The sequence below is a fragment of the Leguminivora glycinivorella genome, chromosome Z (genome assembly GCF_023078275.1).
Source record: "Leguminivora glycinivorella isolate SPB_JAAS2020 chromosome Z, LegGlyc_1.1, whole genome shotgun sequence".
Taxonomy (NCBI): domain Eukaryota; kingdom Metazoa; phylum Arthropoda; class Insecta; order Lepidoptera; family Tortricidae; genus Leguminivora; species Leguminivora glycinivorella.
This window is the reverse complement of record NC_062998.1, coordinates 21,722,826-21,739,129: the sequence shown is the minus strand read 5'-3', so window position 1 is coordinate 21,739,129 and position 16,304 is coordinate 21,722,826. Positions and strand designations below refer to the sequence as shown.

Sequence of the window (16,304 nt, the reverse complement as noted above, 5' to 3'; positions counted from 1 at the left end):
ATCATCAGATCCCGAGTACCACCTCTTGTCAAAGGTCTTATTGAGACGATCCCATTGAGCCTAAATACGAAGTGGTTTAGTCATATGGTTTATTGGTACTGGTGACCACCATCTGGCTCCATCATCAGACCCTGAGTACCACCTCTTGTCAAAGGTCTTGTAGAGACGAACCCAACGAGCCTAAACACGAAGTCGTTTACTTACATGGTTCACTGGTACTGGTGACCACCTTCTGGCTCCATCATCAGATCCCGAGTACCATCTTGATGTGTCTTATCATCTTGACCGTATTGTAATTTTCACATATTTATCATCATAACGTTGTAATACTTTAACATTCAAACATAACAAAGTATTACAAAAGCAAATATTTACGGATCTAGGATCAAATTCGTTGGTCGCTGTTTACACACACACAATGCGAGGATAGCCCGTGTATAAACAAGGCGTCCGACCCACACAACGATAAATATTCTCGACGTTTGCGATGAAAACTCGGAGAGCGAAGCGACATACGTCTCACCTCCTCGAGCTCCGGCGCGGCACTGAAATCGCAGGCGTCCGTCGCCGGTAAAATAGCGACAGGAAGGCTAGTTTTCAAAAAATTGGCAAAAAATCATGATAAAATATTATAACGACAAATGGATAACAGCAATTTAAGCACATTGTGCAGATTATTTATATACTAAAATAACTTCGATAACATGTAGATTTTCGGAGAAATTATCACTTGATTCTATTCGATGTATTTTCAAGACAAAATTGAGTTCGTTTTACTTTCAATTTCTCAATTTCAAAGGATTAAATGATAAATATTGTTTAATGGGCCTAAAGTACAAGATATTAGGAATTTAAATTTACCGCATTTATGAGAGTGAGCTTATCAAATTGTACATAATAAGAGCTCCGAAATCTGTGCTTCGCGCGGTTTTTCCTAAACGAGCATCAGAAAAAAAATCATTACTAATTGAAAACGCTTTTTCTTCCATATGTTTTTTAATGAACCGACAGTTAATTAGATTTTCTAACTGAAACAAGTACTTTTACTGTCTTTTAGTATGAGTAAAGTGTACAATTTTGCCGATAAATATTGTACATTTTACAATATATCGCCTTTTTTTGTCATAGCGCTCTTGTTTTTGTAAATTTCGGTGTTATGAAAATGTTGTATGATCAAGTTCCAAATTTTTAAATATTACGACTTGGGTCATTTAAATGAAATTATTTCGTGAATTGAACAATACCATTTGTCGCGAGAGTATAGTATTGCCATCTATTGTTTTACGAGTCAAACATATAAATTGGACTACGGAGTTCCCATTCTTTGTTAGTCTCTTTTCTCTGATAACAAGTATGACTAAAAGAAATTTAGGAAGTAACGGAAAGCTTACTCGAACCAATGTGGCTTAATGATTTTTATGACATATTTTTTACCTAAGCGGCCGTTTTTATTGCCTTTTTTGGGTGACAAAACGCAAGTTGACATCAAATCAAAAATGATTTATTGATTTATTATTAGTAAAACAATAACTTAAGCATCTCATAAGCTTTCAAATGACACCTAATTATTGAAAATTGGAGAAGGGGTTGTAGAGAAATTGAAACCCGGGACCGCAATCTTTGCGACGTCATAGTTAACCGGCCCACAGTCTAAAAAAGTGACACGTCACTACTTTTAAAAAAACTTGTATCTTCGTCTGTCAATGAAAAGAAAATTGTAGTAAGTATGTATGGAATGCATATAGACTTACTGCGTTTTAACTTTGAGGAACAGCGTGAGATACGAGATTTTTTAAAAGTAGTGACGTGATAAGTCATTATTTCGTACTCAGTAAAATCTACCGATCACAACGATACCACTTGTCAGCAGTATACTCTCTCCAGTCGCATCAACTAGACGACATTTTTCAATTTGGCCGCCCTACTACAGTCAGCAGCAGAAGTAGCGTAGCGGGCAAGGTGTTCAAAATGAACTTGACACGATCTTATTTTTAAGACAATAAGAGCGTGTTAGGATCATTGTGAACACCTTGCCCGCTACCGAACTTCTGCTGCTGACTGTACAAGCTAATATGATACATTTTATTTATGCCAGTCTGAAAAAAAAATTCAAACCTGTGGGTGAGTTAAATGTGGTAAATGGTGTAATTGTGCGGGTGCGGGAGCCGGCGCCGGCATTGCGTGCGGAGGCAGTAGGGGGAATGCGGCGGCGTCTCCATTGCGGATGGCGCCACCAACAACCCCTCCTCCTGTTCCACCGCCTTCCTCTTCTGCAGGAGATGGTTGCCGGGAACCTGGAGTGCGACTGAAACAAATATGTAAGGAATATCACATTTTCTCATCTAGTATATTATAAGACAGGGCCATCCTTAACCCTTCGTCTGTGTTTGATAAGGATCCTAAGGCGTTGGACTTTTTTCTGACAAAAGCAGACGACGGGTTAAGTATTGATTAACAAATAGTTTTAGTGGGTCACAAAAGCAGGAATAAACAATAAATGGTAGCACAGAATATCTAGGTACTTATATAAATCGCCTATGTCACCGGTTGATTACTAATTTAAAATATAAAGTTTGGCGCGGAATTTGAAATAAAAGGTTACCTCGAACAGATTTTAAATATTATTTTATACAACCGGCGTTTAAAGGAGGTCAAAAAAGACAAGTGGCGTGGGTAACAAATTAGTGGGTAATAACAAAGACGCCACGAGAATTTTTGAACTCAGTTAAACACCGTTGCATCACAGTATAATAAAGAGTAGGTTACTATCATACAGTATGGCCACTTCTGCTCCCCGCTGAAAGCGCCGCACATAGGAGTATTTATGCCCAAAACCCGATTAAAATTATTTTATTGGTTTTCAGGGTTCCATAGTCAACTAGGGACCCTTATAGTTTCGCCATGTTTGTCTGTCCGTCCGTCCCCAACAAACAAAATATCCTTATAAAATCAATCTATAAGGGCTAAACACTCATAGTAGTTTTAAAATAGCATTCATTATGCCAGAGTTCCTTATAGCGGCTCATTATAAGAGAATTTGGCCTAATAGTACATTTACTCTTATAATTTGGCCATGTACACGTTAATAAGTCAAATGTATATGACTGCAATAAGGGTTTAAAAATATTTACTCTTATAGTAGCTCATTATAAGAGGATTTGGCCAATAGTACATTTACTCTTATAACTTGGCCATGTACACGTTAATAAGTCCAATTTATATGACTGCAATAAGGGTTTAAAAATATTTACTCTTATAGTAGCTCATTATAAGAGGATTTGGCCAATAGTACATTTACTCTTATAACTTGGCCATGTACACGTTAATAAGTCCAGTTTATATGACTGCAATAAGGGTTTAAAAATATGTATTCTTATAGAAGCCATTTAAAATGCCTTTTCGCTGTATAATATTCAAAGCACTATAAAAGCTTTTGTTATGGCCAATTATTCTTATAAAAGTAATGCATAAGATAACTATGATGCTTTATGCCTCATAGGAGCATATTATAAAACGTCTATCCAGCAAACAAATTATAGCATTTTATAAAGTGTTTAAAAGAATTAAAGCAATACATTTTCTCTTATACAATAATTATAAAGGCATTATTCTTGAAAGTGTCGTATTAAAAGTTTTTATAAAACTTGATTCGTCATTTTGAAAATCCAGCGAATGTGAACAATCTGATCCCAACTTATCGATTAGTGGTTCCGTAGAGGATGCCATTATGGAATAATTATAAGAATATGCAGGCAAGCAGCAGTGACAGTAATACAGGTATATCGTGAAATGATGAATTGAGTTTGGATTTAGCTTAATAATTATATTTTTTGTTCTTATTTAAGGTGTCTGTAGCTCTGCGGTGAAAAATGTTAAGGTATATACAGCGGGGCCGCGGGGCAGATCTCGACTGGAGGGCAAATGTAACTGGTCCATTGTTTCCATGTTTTACAATGTTTACATTATTAAATAGAGTGTCCACCGGTTATACCAGACTAGCGAGTGCATACTCGGAGGTGGCCAATTATACATAACTGAGCGTATAAGAGACTATTACCAAGGCACTCAGTTTTTTTATCCATCAGTACCTACTAATATTAATTTTTAAGATTAACTTTATTAGAATAAGTTCCAAAAGTGTATTCCTTAATTTATGGACTTTGGTCTGAAATAAAAAAAAATCTTTTATTGCGGATTATCATTGTAAATGTTGGACGATCTGAATAAGTGAATACAATGTTCGGCTATTTTAAGAAGAAACCGATTTTATATGTAGTCCTTTTGGGACTAAGACAGATTAAAATTGAGGACAAATAAAGACAAACTCACTGTTTTTAAGATATTTATTTATGTGCAACGAAACCAAACCGATACAAGTAACTTTATAAGATTAATATTTTCTGTTCTATTGCTCACGATATTGCTGTTTCAATGAGTCTACATACTTCAAAATATTAATATATTCTTCAGAATAATAATTAATAATTAACCTACACGGTGGTAGAAATTGTAATTAACCTATCAGTAAATTTTTCTTGTTTTGAATTATCAGCGCCATCTTTGCTTGGTGTGATTTTCTTACAACCTAAACTATTTCCTGCGTCCTCTTCCATTTTGCATGTTTTTTGATCCACCACTCCGGGCTTATTTTTGGGTGTAAGTAATGATTGTGACTGATTTTCTCCATCAGAATACGTGCCGTTTTGTAGTTCATCTGTAATAAAAAAAAAATATTTATTTGAAGTCTTAGGCTAGGCTGTTTATAGTTATCGACACAAAGTCCATTGTGATGGCGGTACTGAAATCGTCTGTGGTTTTCAATAGCACTTACTTACTAAGAGGAGGAGAAGAGTTGTCATCTTCACGTCACTAAAAACGGCTGACTATGTATCTCATCCACAGATTCTGTAACAATAACCATAATAATAAATATCAAATAGAGTATTTGACTCAGCATTTACAATAAATCAATAGGAAGTAATAAAATAAGGCACCAGAAGATTAAATATTCCGAAGCACAAGTTTGTTTTAAATTGAAAATTCTAGGTATAACTTCCTAATGAAATATTGAAAATATCAGTATTACCTGACATGCTGCGAACTACACGGTTTTATTTTGTTCTATGCCGGTTAATCGAACCAAACCTTTATCAAAGCGTTCCCCAAAATACCGGTTTAAAAAGAACGGTCTTTCGAACAAAAATGCAATTTCAAAGGTTTGCGCCAAGTACATGATAACTAGACAGCGGATTTCAGGTAGCGATTTAAATATTAATATGGATATGACTAGTGCAATTTTTTAAATACATGTCATGTGGTTTATAATCTATTATTATTACCTACATCGCACACCACAAACTTCACTGAATAATTAGATTAAATTAATGTTATTTTTTCAATAAACTACATTTAAAAAAAGTATTTTATTCTAAATAATGGACTTTCAATTTAAATATATATAAGAAGCGAATTATTTTCATTTTTATATTCTTTGAGCCATAATAGAAGTTTTTACTGTGCAATGCGCAGAAGAAATATTAAAGAAATAAGTATAAATAAATATTTTTTTAATTTTTATTTATTATCATTATAATTTTTGCCCAATATTCACAAAAGCATCCAAAAAGGGTTTTACTTTTATGTTCCCATACATTTTTTCGTGTGTAGAAAAAATTATAAATATTGTATGCGAGTCATATTCATATTAATATTTAAATCGCTACCTGAAATCTGCTCTCTAACGATAACGTTATGAATTTTTAACTGGTATCCGTTACAAATATTTAACTAGATGGTAAGGTTCGGGATTTCACTAATTGTGAGAAGGAACCCTAAAGATATATAAAATGGCGAATCATAAGTAACACCGGTGGCTATTATAAAGTTTTTACTCTTATAGAGTATTTGTAAATGATGTGCTTACTGATTTTACTCTTATAATATAGCCTTGCTCAAGACATGTCAAAATTAATTAACCGCATTTTTAGTACAAAACCGTTGAAATACAAGGGCGCATTAATAATACAACACATTTTATATCACATTTCACCATGAAATTGGATTCCCACACAGTTTTCATAATAAATAAGCAAATAATTGTAATATGTAAAAGTTAACTTACCGTTTACTAACTTGCAAAATGGATGACTTGATGATGATGTACACATAATTCACTACGAAAAGCACAATAAACTTTTAAAACAGCATCCTGTTTCGCCGTTATGAGTTTTACTCCCTTATATCTGATGATCACAAAACGTGTATAAGAGCTATTGCCCTTATTAAAGCTTTGAATATGGTTCTTACAAGTATAATTGCCTTTATTAAAGCTTTAAATATGATTCTTATTAGTACATTAGCCTTTTAAAAGCACTTTTCTTGCCATTATAAGGTTAACTTTCTTATTGCATGCCATAATAAAGCACGTACAAGATAAGAAAGCTAATAATATAGCAACTACAAGGGGGATATAAGGTTTTTGGCCTTATAAGGTGTGCCCAAATGCCCTCTTGTAAAGGGTTTACAAGGTTATTATAAGAGTACTATTTTTGGCATTATAAGCCACTATAAGACTAATTTTTGTTAGTTGGGTCGGGTCCGTCCGTCCGTTCGCGGATAATCTCAGTGACCGTTACGTTAGCACTAGAAAGCTGAAATTTGGTACCAATATGTATATATCAATCACGCCAACTAAGTGGAAAAATAGTTATAAATTTGTTATACAAGGGGGCAAAGTAGTATTTTAACGCCGAGTGTGGAATTGAAAAACGAGCAAGTGAAAGGATTCTATAGTTGAACCACGAGCGAAGCGAGTGGTTCGAGAATAGAATCCTGAACTTGCGAGTTTTTTAACACACGAGAAGTAAAATACATTTGCACCCGAGTGTAACACAAAACTTTTCCGCTCACTATAGCGAGGAAACGTTTATCACTGCTTCCAGTAGTTCCACAGGTGGTAAATCATCTTTATTACTAGATTCACCTATTTTTATCAATTTTAAAGCAGTTATTTTGACTTTATTCAAGGTCAAATTACTTTACCCACTAGTAGATAAAATGCGTTTTTACCCGCTGCTAATAAAGGACAAAACACGTGTTTCCGAGCTAGTGAGGGGAAAAATGTTTTGTTAGGGTACCCCCCCTACATGTAAAGTGTGGACTGATTTTTTTTATTGCAACCCCAACGTGTGATATATTGTTCGATAGGTAATTAAAAATGAATATGGGTTTACTAAAATCGTTTTTTGATAATATTAATATTTTCGGAAATAATCGCTCCTAAAGGAAAAAAAAGTGTCCCCCCCCCCTCTAACTTTTGAACTAGATAGGTTCAGTCAGTATGTCTTTGTTACATTTTCATTTTACCTCTATGCTTATAACACAAAAATCACCATAAGTATGCCTTTCAGATTTGAGGAGTTCCCTCGATTTCTCCAGGATCCCATCATCAGAACTGGGTTCTGAGAAAAATGGGACCAATCTGTATGCATATACATTCAATCAAAAAAAAATTTTCAAAATCGGTCTAGAAACGACGGAGATATCGAGGAACAAACATTAAAAAAAAAAAAAAATTACAGACGACTTGATAACCCCTTCCTTTGAGATTTGGAAGGCGGTTAAAAAAATGTTGCTTTCTAAGCTTTATTTAATCTTTTGGTTTATTAATCGTGAAGCAAAATACCATCGTATTATGCTGAAAACTTGCAAAAAAGGTACTATTTGGGTACTTTTAATCCTCAAGGCCAATCCGGCCGGATCGGGGCCAGAATCCGGCCGGATCCGGCCGGATTGGAGGTCAGACCGGATTGCAATCCCTACTTTAGAGGTAGTCACAACGAACTCATATAAGCATGGAAGTCGCCTTTAAGAACAATCCGTTCAAATTCTCGGCACCGTTTTGCACACATACACAATTACGCCTACATTTACACAAGACAATACGTTTACGGGCCCTGTAATCAAAACTAGTTAACAAATCCATAGTCACCTCTATTACACAAGACAATACGTTTACAGACCCTGTAATCATTAATCAAAACTGGTAAACAAAATAACAATTATCTCTTTTATACTAATGTAGACAGATAAGTGTAGCTGAAATGCATAAAACGTCAGTAACTATAACTACCAATCAGTGATTTTATTCGGCTAATAACCTTCTTGCTGTACGTACTGGCAGCTAAAATTTCCCGGTCCATATATGATTAAAATATGACATGCATTATGGATAGGTTTATGCAATACATTGAAGAACCAGCTAAATAATCTCCGTATAATAATTATGTGCAAATGAAGATAACTATTGTCCCAGAGCTGTAAGAACCTTTTTTTGACACATGACAGCTTCCACAAAACGTAAACTCGCGCTATTTAAAAAAATCAAGTACTTAAATAGAATTTTATACAACAGGCATTTAAAGGAGGTCAAAAAAGACGAGTGGCGTGGGTAACAATTTGAGCCGAAGCCGTAAATTGTTATTAAGACGCCACGACGACACGAGTATTTTTTGACTCAGTTAAACACCGTTGCATACAATACTTTTTCTACAACCTTGCACTTAGTTTTTAATAGTTTTCTTGAATAACTTTCGTGAAATTCACACTGTTTCCTGTATTTTGACGCAAAGGTTTGCACTTTCAGCTCAACTGCCCAAAGCCTTCCCGCGCACGCGCGCAGATTCGTTATAACAATGCGTTGCCATGGTTACAGAGCCAAACAATGCGTTTTTAGTTTTTTCGATTCTGCGCGCATGCGTGGAAAGCCGGCGGACGCTGGCTTTGGGGAATAGACTTTTATGTAGAGTTTTAAAGATCTATGCACGAGCACGACCCTGTAAATGACGAAGAACAGTTCAAAAGTAGAAAAAACAATATTTCGCTTACTTTAAACATAATCTAACACATGTTACATTTTTGCGGATCTTCGTTAGTGAGTATTTTACGATATTAATTTATCACGCAGGATTTACTTATTATGTCATTTATCATTCATTTTTACTTTTAAACAGGGTTCGAAAATATCCGATATTTATAATAAATATCAAAATATCGGATATTTATGATATATATCGGATATTTATCAACTTTGATATATATCCATTTTGAATGGAAAGCATTTTATTATTTTGTTGCATTATTCATGAATACTACTTTAGACAAGGAAAAATCTACTAAAAGACATAAAATTTGATTGTTGTGAATTTGATCATTTGCTTCACGATTACATTCTCAAACTCAAAAAATTAAATTACTTTTGATTATACACTAAACAACGTTACAATAAACCGCAAGCAAGTCATCCGCGAGTATATTTTGACGAGAAATTAAATTTCCACTATCATTATGACTACTTGATCTGTAAATGCAATAAGCTCTTATGGTTTATTACTAGGGCCTCTCGGGACTTTAAAGACATCCAAACTATTAAAATTCTATACAACTCCTTAATAAGAAGCGTTCTGGAATATGCATCTGTAATCTGGTCTCCGTACTATAAAGTTCATATTGATCGCATTGAAAGGGTCCAAAAGCGGTTTCTCAATATCCTTTGCTACAGATCTCAGCTTGGTCGCACATATAGATCATGTTCTAGTAGGCTTAAACATTTTAACTTGCCATGCCTATCGTCACGGAGACAATGTAATGAATTAATGGTCTTATATAAAATTGTTCACTCGCAGATTGACTGTCCCTCTCCCCTTTCACAACTTAATCTGATTACAACACAGATGTCATATATACCATAGATCAAGCAAACGTATCTACTTAGCGTGTCAAATGAACTCAGTGAAATCCACTGAGTTGTCCGTCCTTACTCGCAGCTTGCAGCTTTCGGGAGTTTCGGGCGTCAATTTTTGTAAGTTGAAGTCAACCAAAACATAAAAAATGCCTCGTTACGTGATATTCAATTGCAACAACACAAAAATTATGAACAATCAAGAGCCTGAGACATATTTAAAATTACAGGCAAGAATCAACTTCAGTACAAAATTTGACACGCTCGGCCCCTATACAAATATATGAATTTGTTTCTTCTATCTAAATTAAGTTCTGTGGATTACAAGAATAAATACACGAAATCCCTCACAGAGAATCTTCCAGCTACAAATCTTCAAAAATAATACGTCTTATTATAATCCGGTTACCAGAATGTGTCGTTTATACAATGACACCGATGCTAAGCATTCTCTTGACAGCTTTGGCAATAGTTTATATCAATTTAAAATAAGAATTACAAGAATATTCCGTTTATAATTGTTTGTTAATCTAAGTTAAGTATATATTGTATATTTAGTCTTTTTCGACATTCATATTTCATCGCACTTGTACTAACTCATGTAACACTGACCTGACTAATCTAAATTACCTAATTGTTTGTAATTTTGATACTTACCTTAATAATATTTGACACATATAATAATATAATAAGCACAAATTTATTGCATGTAAATTTAGTTCTTACTGTGCACACATATTTAGGGTTTCCAGTTCAGAATGCTGTTTGTACATCCCGAATCTTAATATTTTGTAACTGCAATGACTGTAACCTGTTTTGTGAGCCTAAATAAAAAAAAAAATAAAAAAAAATGCGTTTTCAATTTTTTCGTTACTGCACGCATGCGCACTTTCCGCAAAATGATATCTCTAAACAAATCGTTGACCGCGTTTAACTGGAATAAGCTCGCTCTTAATGATTATTAACGGCAAAATCATTTTCGTGAAATAATAGCTATCATGTGTTGTACCATTTCTGATTCAGTATTAAGTAAGCTATTATCCTGGAAGTTGGCCACTTTAATTTCCATACATTTTTTTTTTCACCAAAGGCGATTGAACTTGCGGAAAATGTTTGTCTAATAGTTTTTTTTTTTAATCAAGGCCTAATTATTGGGTTGGCACAAAAGTAATGAGACACTTGGTTTACGTTTTATATTTTTTATTATTATTATTACAATACAAAAAGCTTAGTCGATGATGTAATCACCATTAGCATCTATGACTTCTTGCCAACGATCCGGCAAAGTTTGGATGCCTTTCGCCCAGAACTCTGATGGCTGTGCCTCGAAAAAGTTGTTTAACTCCACCTGTACATCATGGAAATCATTGAATTGTTAACCCCGCAAATGTCGTTTCAGGACTCTAAACAAATGAAGTCTGATGGTGCGAGGTCTGGGGAATAAGGTGGGTGGGGTATCGTCTCCCAGCCCAAGTTCTGCAGCTGTTGGCAAACGGTAGATGCGACATGAGCAAGGATCGGACAAATGCCCGTCATTTCGAAAATGTAACCCTGTTCCGTACAGCAGAGACTTCCTTATGTTAATAAAAAAATTGTAAGTGTTTTATAAATTTATTGCACCATATAATTTATATCCAGTGACAAATTAGTTAATGATTATTATTACGAAAATTACTTTCGCCAATAAAATAGAATGACCAAAAATTTTTCTAAATTTTCAGGTGTGAGCCTATAACGACGTGAATTTAGGACCCATTTATGCGTTGAAAAAGTCCGTTCACAGTCTACGGACGTCATAGGGGCATATGTAATCGTTGACATTGGTATATTGTTCTCCCAATATGATTGTGCCTCGGAGTTAATTTTCTCATGAATTTCGAAAAATTTGTTTCCGCAATTCGAAAGATTAAGAAATTAATAAAAATCCCCAGTTTAAAAAAAAGATTTTCTGTACATAAAAAAATATTTCCAAGTCATCCCACAAAAAATTCTTGAACTACAAAGGACGAAGTTACACATAAAAAAAGCATTTAAAATTGTTAAGGACATAAGGACTGTTTTACAAAATATTCCCGGGAGTTTTAGATCTACAGCTATGTCAAAATTTCAATTTAATAGGAATCCTGACTACATCACCGTGAAACAAATTCATGAGAAAATTAACTCCGAGGCACAATCATATTGGGAGAACAATATACCAATGTCAACGATTACATATGCCCCTATGACGTCCGTAGACTGTGAACGGACTTTTTCAACGCATAAATGGGTCCTAAATTCACGTCTTTATAGGCTCATACCTGAAAATTTAGAAAAAAATTTGGTCATTCTATTTTATTGGCGAAAGTAATTTTCGTAATAATAATCATTAACTAATTTGTCACTGGATATAAATTATATGGTCCAATAAATTTATAAAACACTTACAATTTTTTTACTAACATAAGGAAGTCTCTGCTGTACGGAACAGGGTTACATTTTCGAAATGACGGGCGTTTGTCCGATCCTTGGACATGAGGTCGAGCGTTATCATGTAGTAAAATTACAGTGGCTCGTCTTCGTCGTTTTTTCTTGATAGCAGAAGATAGTTCGGTGAGCTGTGTTGAATATTTGTTAGCGTCAGCATGCCTTGCGAGTCCCAGAAACAACAATGCAAAACTTTTAAGCGGTTCTTTTGACTCAGCTTCGGTTGAGTTGGTGGCGTTTCTTCTCGAGGCAGCCAAAAAGCACGACGTGTATCGTTCTCATAATAAATCCATGATTCATCTCCCGTAACCAGATCAGTCAAAAACTCTTTACGTCGGGGTCGCAGCAAAAGTGATTGACAGATGGCGACACGGACTGCACGACTGGCGTCGGTAAGGATGTGCGGTACCCATCGAGCCAAAACTTTTCGATACCCAAGCAGTTAAGTGCTTCCGCTAATTCACGAGTAGTAGCATCAGGATTCGACTGTAGTTCGCGGCGTAAATCGTCATCATTGAATGCAGGTGGTCGCCCTGAGCGTGACTGACTTTCAAGGCTCCTGTCTCCTGATTTAAAACGGTCAAACCATCTGGACACCGTGGCATGGCTTGTACTTCCAGCGCCCAATGCAGTGTTGATATTGTCAGCCGCAGCCCGCGCACTGTGGCCTAACAAGTACTCGTATAAGTAAAGTGTTCGAACTTGTCGCTCGTCCATTTTATTTCAATCTAACTAAACCAATCACGAGGGCGGCTTTATATACCCTCACATTAGAAGTACCTAGAATGTTCTACAACATACTAGAATATTATCGAAAACAATTAACTTAAGAAAGGAAATGTATAGAGTTTTGTAGAGTGTGTCATTACTTTTGTGCCAACCCAATACAAAATAAACTGGAGTGATTGTGATGAGATGTTAATGTCAGTTAGTTAGAAGCACTATTTGGGAATATTTTTCAAAAACAGAACGTAAAAATCTTTTTATTTGTGGCCTCTACGATCATTAGAGTGAAATTGGAAATCAAAACACCTAAAATTTTAAAAAGTGTGAGAACTCGAAAACCAGGCGACTTTTACTAAACCTTAATATCGATTTTCTGGACCAGTATAAGGTGCCCTCTTGGTGGTTAAAAGGCTGTCCATTAATTAGCGGGCGCCCTATATATGTGGCGGAGGTTTAACAGTTCGGAAGTAGAAAAAACCGGCCAAGAGCGTGTCGGGCCACGCTCAGTGTAGGGTTCCGTAGTTTTCCGAATTTTTCTCAAAAACTACTAAACCTATCAAGTTCAAAACAATTTTCCTAGAAAGTCTTTATAAAATTCTACTTTTGTGATTTTTTTCATATTTTTTAAACATATGGTTCAAAAGTTAGAGGGGGGGCACACTTTTTTTCCTTTAGGAGCGATTATTTCCGAAAATATTAATATTATCTAAAAACGATTTTTGTAAACCCTTATTCTTTTTTAAATACCTATCCAACAATATATCACACGTTGGGGTTGGAATGAAAAAAAAATCAGTCCCCACTTTACATGTAGGGCTACCCTAAGAAAACATTTTTTTCCACTTTTTATTTTACCACTTTGTCGGCGTGATTGATAATATAGGTACATATCGGTACCAAATTTCAGCTTTCTAGTGCTAACGGTTACTGAGATTATCCGCGGACGGACGGACGGACGGACGGACGGACGGACGGACGGACAGACAGACATGGCGAAACTATAAGGGTTCCTAGTTGACTACGGAACCCTAAAAAAGTTTAAGCGCAGGAACTAAAATCAGTTTGGACAAAAGTAATGTAGATGTGGATTTAAGGCTTGGATAAGGCACACAGCGCGACGCAGCGTGGCGTCCGCGCCGCGTGATGCCGACGCGAATCGCGATGACTGTTCAAACAGGGTGCGCGCGGATCACGCCGGCCTCGCGCTCTCAACGTCTCAACACGCCCTCATCGCGCGCGCGAACGCGGCGCGGGCGCGGCGCAATGCGGGCGTGACTCGCGCCTCTACACCATGCGCCCGCGGAGGGTCGCTCATTCCTCGACTGTGTGAGTGAAATCCCTTTCGCACACACTAAACGTGCGAAAATGACTCACTTTACAGACTAACAACCCCAATGATCAGTCACCTACCACTATCACTAAAGAAAATGTGAAAATAAAACATGTCGGCTGACAAATACATGTGATCTGAGACATTTCTTACTTTACTGGCCTAGGTATGAAATCTACTATAAATACCATTTGGTTGAATATACTGATACAGCTGTAGTGTAGATTTTAAGATCTATTATCGACCTATTTCCGTTTGTTCTCGCAATAAAAAGTTTGTGTAAAATTCACTTGTACTCACTTGAAAGCCTTATCATCTTCTTGTCCATTATGAAGACCATTGGGTAATGGACCATGCTCGTGCAATTCGTGAAGATCTTTTTCAAATGGTGATGCAGATTTATCCTCGGGTCTCTCTTCTAATACCATGCCCCGCAGTCCCGCAACTACGCCAGCCACTTTTTCTCCTCCTCCAACGGTTGCTCCACCAGCTTCTGTATAAATTAAACGTATGCATAAGTTATTTTGTGAGGTGATGGATAAGAGGGAGTCTAGTGTTTTTAAAGTGTTTTAATTTTATTTTTAGTTTTACGTACTTATAGTATGTCATTTTATCGTTTAACAGTGTATTAGTCCTTACTGTAATGCTGTGTAAATAGTAAATAAAGCAATGAAATGAAATAAGAAAACCTTAAAGATGTGCATGAGCAAGCCTCAATAACTTCTACAGAGTCATTTTAAATTGAATAATACAGTATCTTTATAGAGCAACAGCCCGGAGCTTTTCCTCATATTATCAAGGATGAAACGGTATACTCTTGAGTTGACACGTTTGTTTTTCGTCACGTTCTTAAATATGTCCGATTCTGCTTTCTTTGGCCATTCTTTATTCGTCACGATCGTCGATGGTCTATCTCAACTACGGTCAATTTCGTTGTTCATCTCCATCTTAATCCGTCTCGTTCTTTACTCGTCATAATCTTCTTTCGGCATGTTCGCTGTTAAATCTATGTTTTTCGTATTTTTTCGTAGTCTTAGGTCGGTACCAACTTAGAATTTGACCAAATATATATAAATAAGAAAAAGCCAACAACTCATTAACCCTTAAATGCATGACGACAAAGATTTATTCAAATTTGAACTTTGACATGCTCTCAATAGAGTCAAAAATGCATGATGCATATGTACATCACTATGCATTTAAGGGTTAAAGACGTTAATGACTGCCGACTATGTTTACGAATGAAGAATGGCTGACGAAAGCGGAATCGGACAAATTTAGGAACGTGACGAAAAACCGATGAACTTTGGGATAATGTAAAACTGCCGACAGTGGCGCCCGCCACACAGAGTATACCGATCAAATTTTAAGGATAATGTGGTTTCCAAAACTGCCGGGATGAAACTTTGGGATAATGTGGTTTCCAAAACTGCCGGGAGACAGTGGCGCCCGCCACACAGTGTTTCGTCTAGAACAAGCTAGGTGGACAAAAGTCGTTATCAAATTATCACTAATAAGTCATTAGATAAGATAAACAACATGTTTAAACCCCCAAACCTGTTAATAGATTATTTCTAACTTTCTAATTTTATGAGTCACAGGGTGCAGAAGTCAGCTAATGAGGTAAGTGCAATTGCACAATTAAATCAGTTGCAATTTTGTGATGCGTTCAACAACATCTCTTACAAGTACAACGTTATTTTGTGAAAAGATGGATCTTATAACTGAAGGTAAGTACTTTATATTTTTCTTAAAAACATGTTCATATCAGTTGTAATAATGCTCATATAGAGCATTAAAATTGCACTTAAAAAACATGGGTGTTTTTTTCTTCATTTTAGAACTTTGATAGACTAGTAAATACTTGACACCGCTTAACACCGGTCTATATTTTTGATATTATTTACTTTCGTAATTTTATTTTATGACTAGCTTTTACCCGCGGCTTCGCCCGCGTAATAAAAGTATTCATTAAGATTTTCATTTGGATCCTTAGGTTTCTCTGTAGGTATATTTATCTGCGATTATTTCGATTGCACAAAT

The 16,304-nt window shown here is 35.8% G+C and overlaps 1 protein-coding gene across 5 annotated transcripts in view; it reads right to left on the bottom strand.

Moving 5' to 3' along the window:
- Positions 1-16,304, bottom strand: part of LOC125241845 (maternal protein pumilio-like) — a 566,882-nt gene that overhangs the window by 398,555 nt on the left and 152,023 nt on the right. For all 5 annotated transcript variants that reach the window (XM_048150508.1, XM_048150510.1, XM_048150509.1 and 2 more), the window contains 2 exons: positions 14,562-14,754; positions 2,116-2,305 (listed from right to left, as the gene is read on the bottom strand). In XM_048150508.1, the coding sequence (XP_048006465.1) occupies positions 2,116-2,305; positions 14,562-14,754 (383 nt within the window). The remainder of the gene's footprint in view (positions 1-2,115; positions 2,306-14,561; positions 14,755-16,304) is intronic.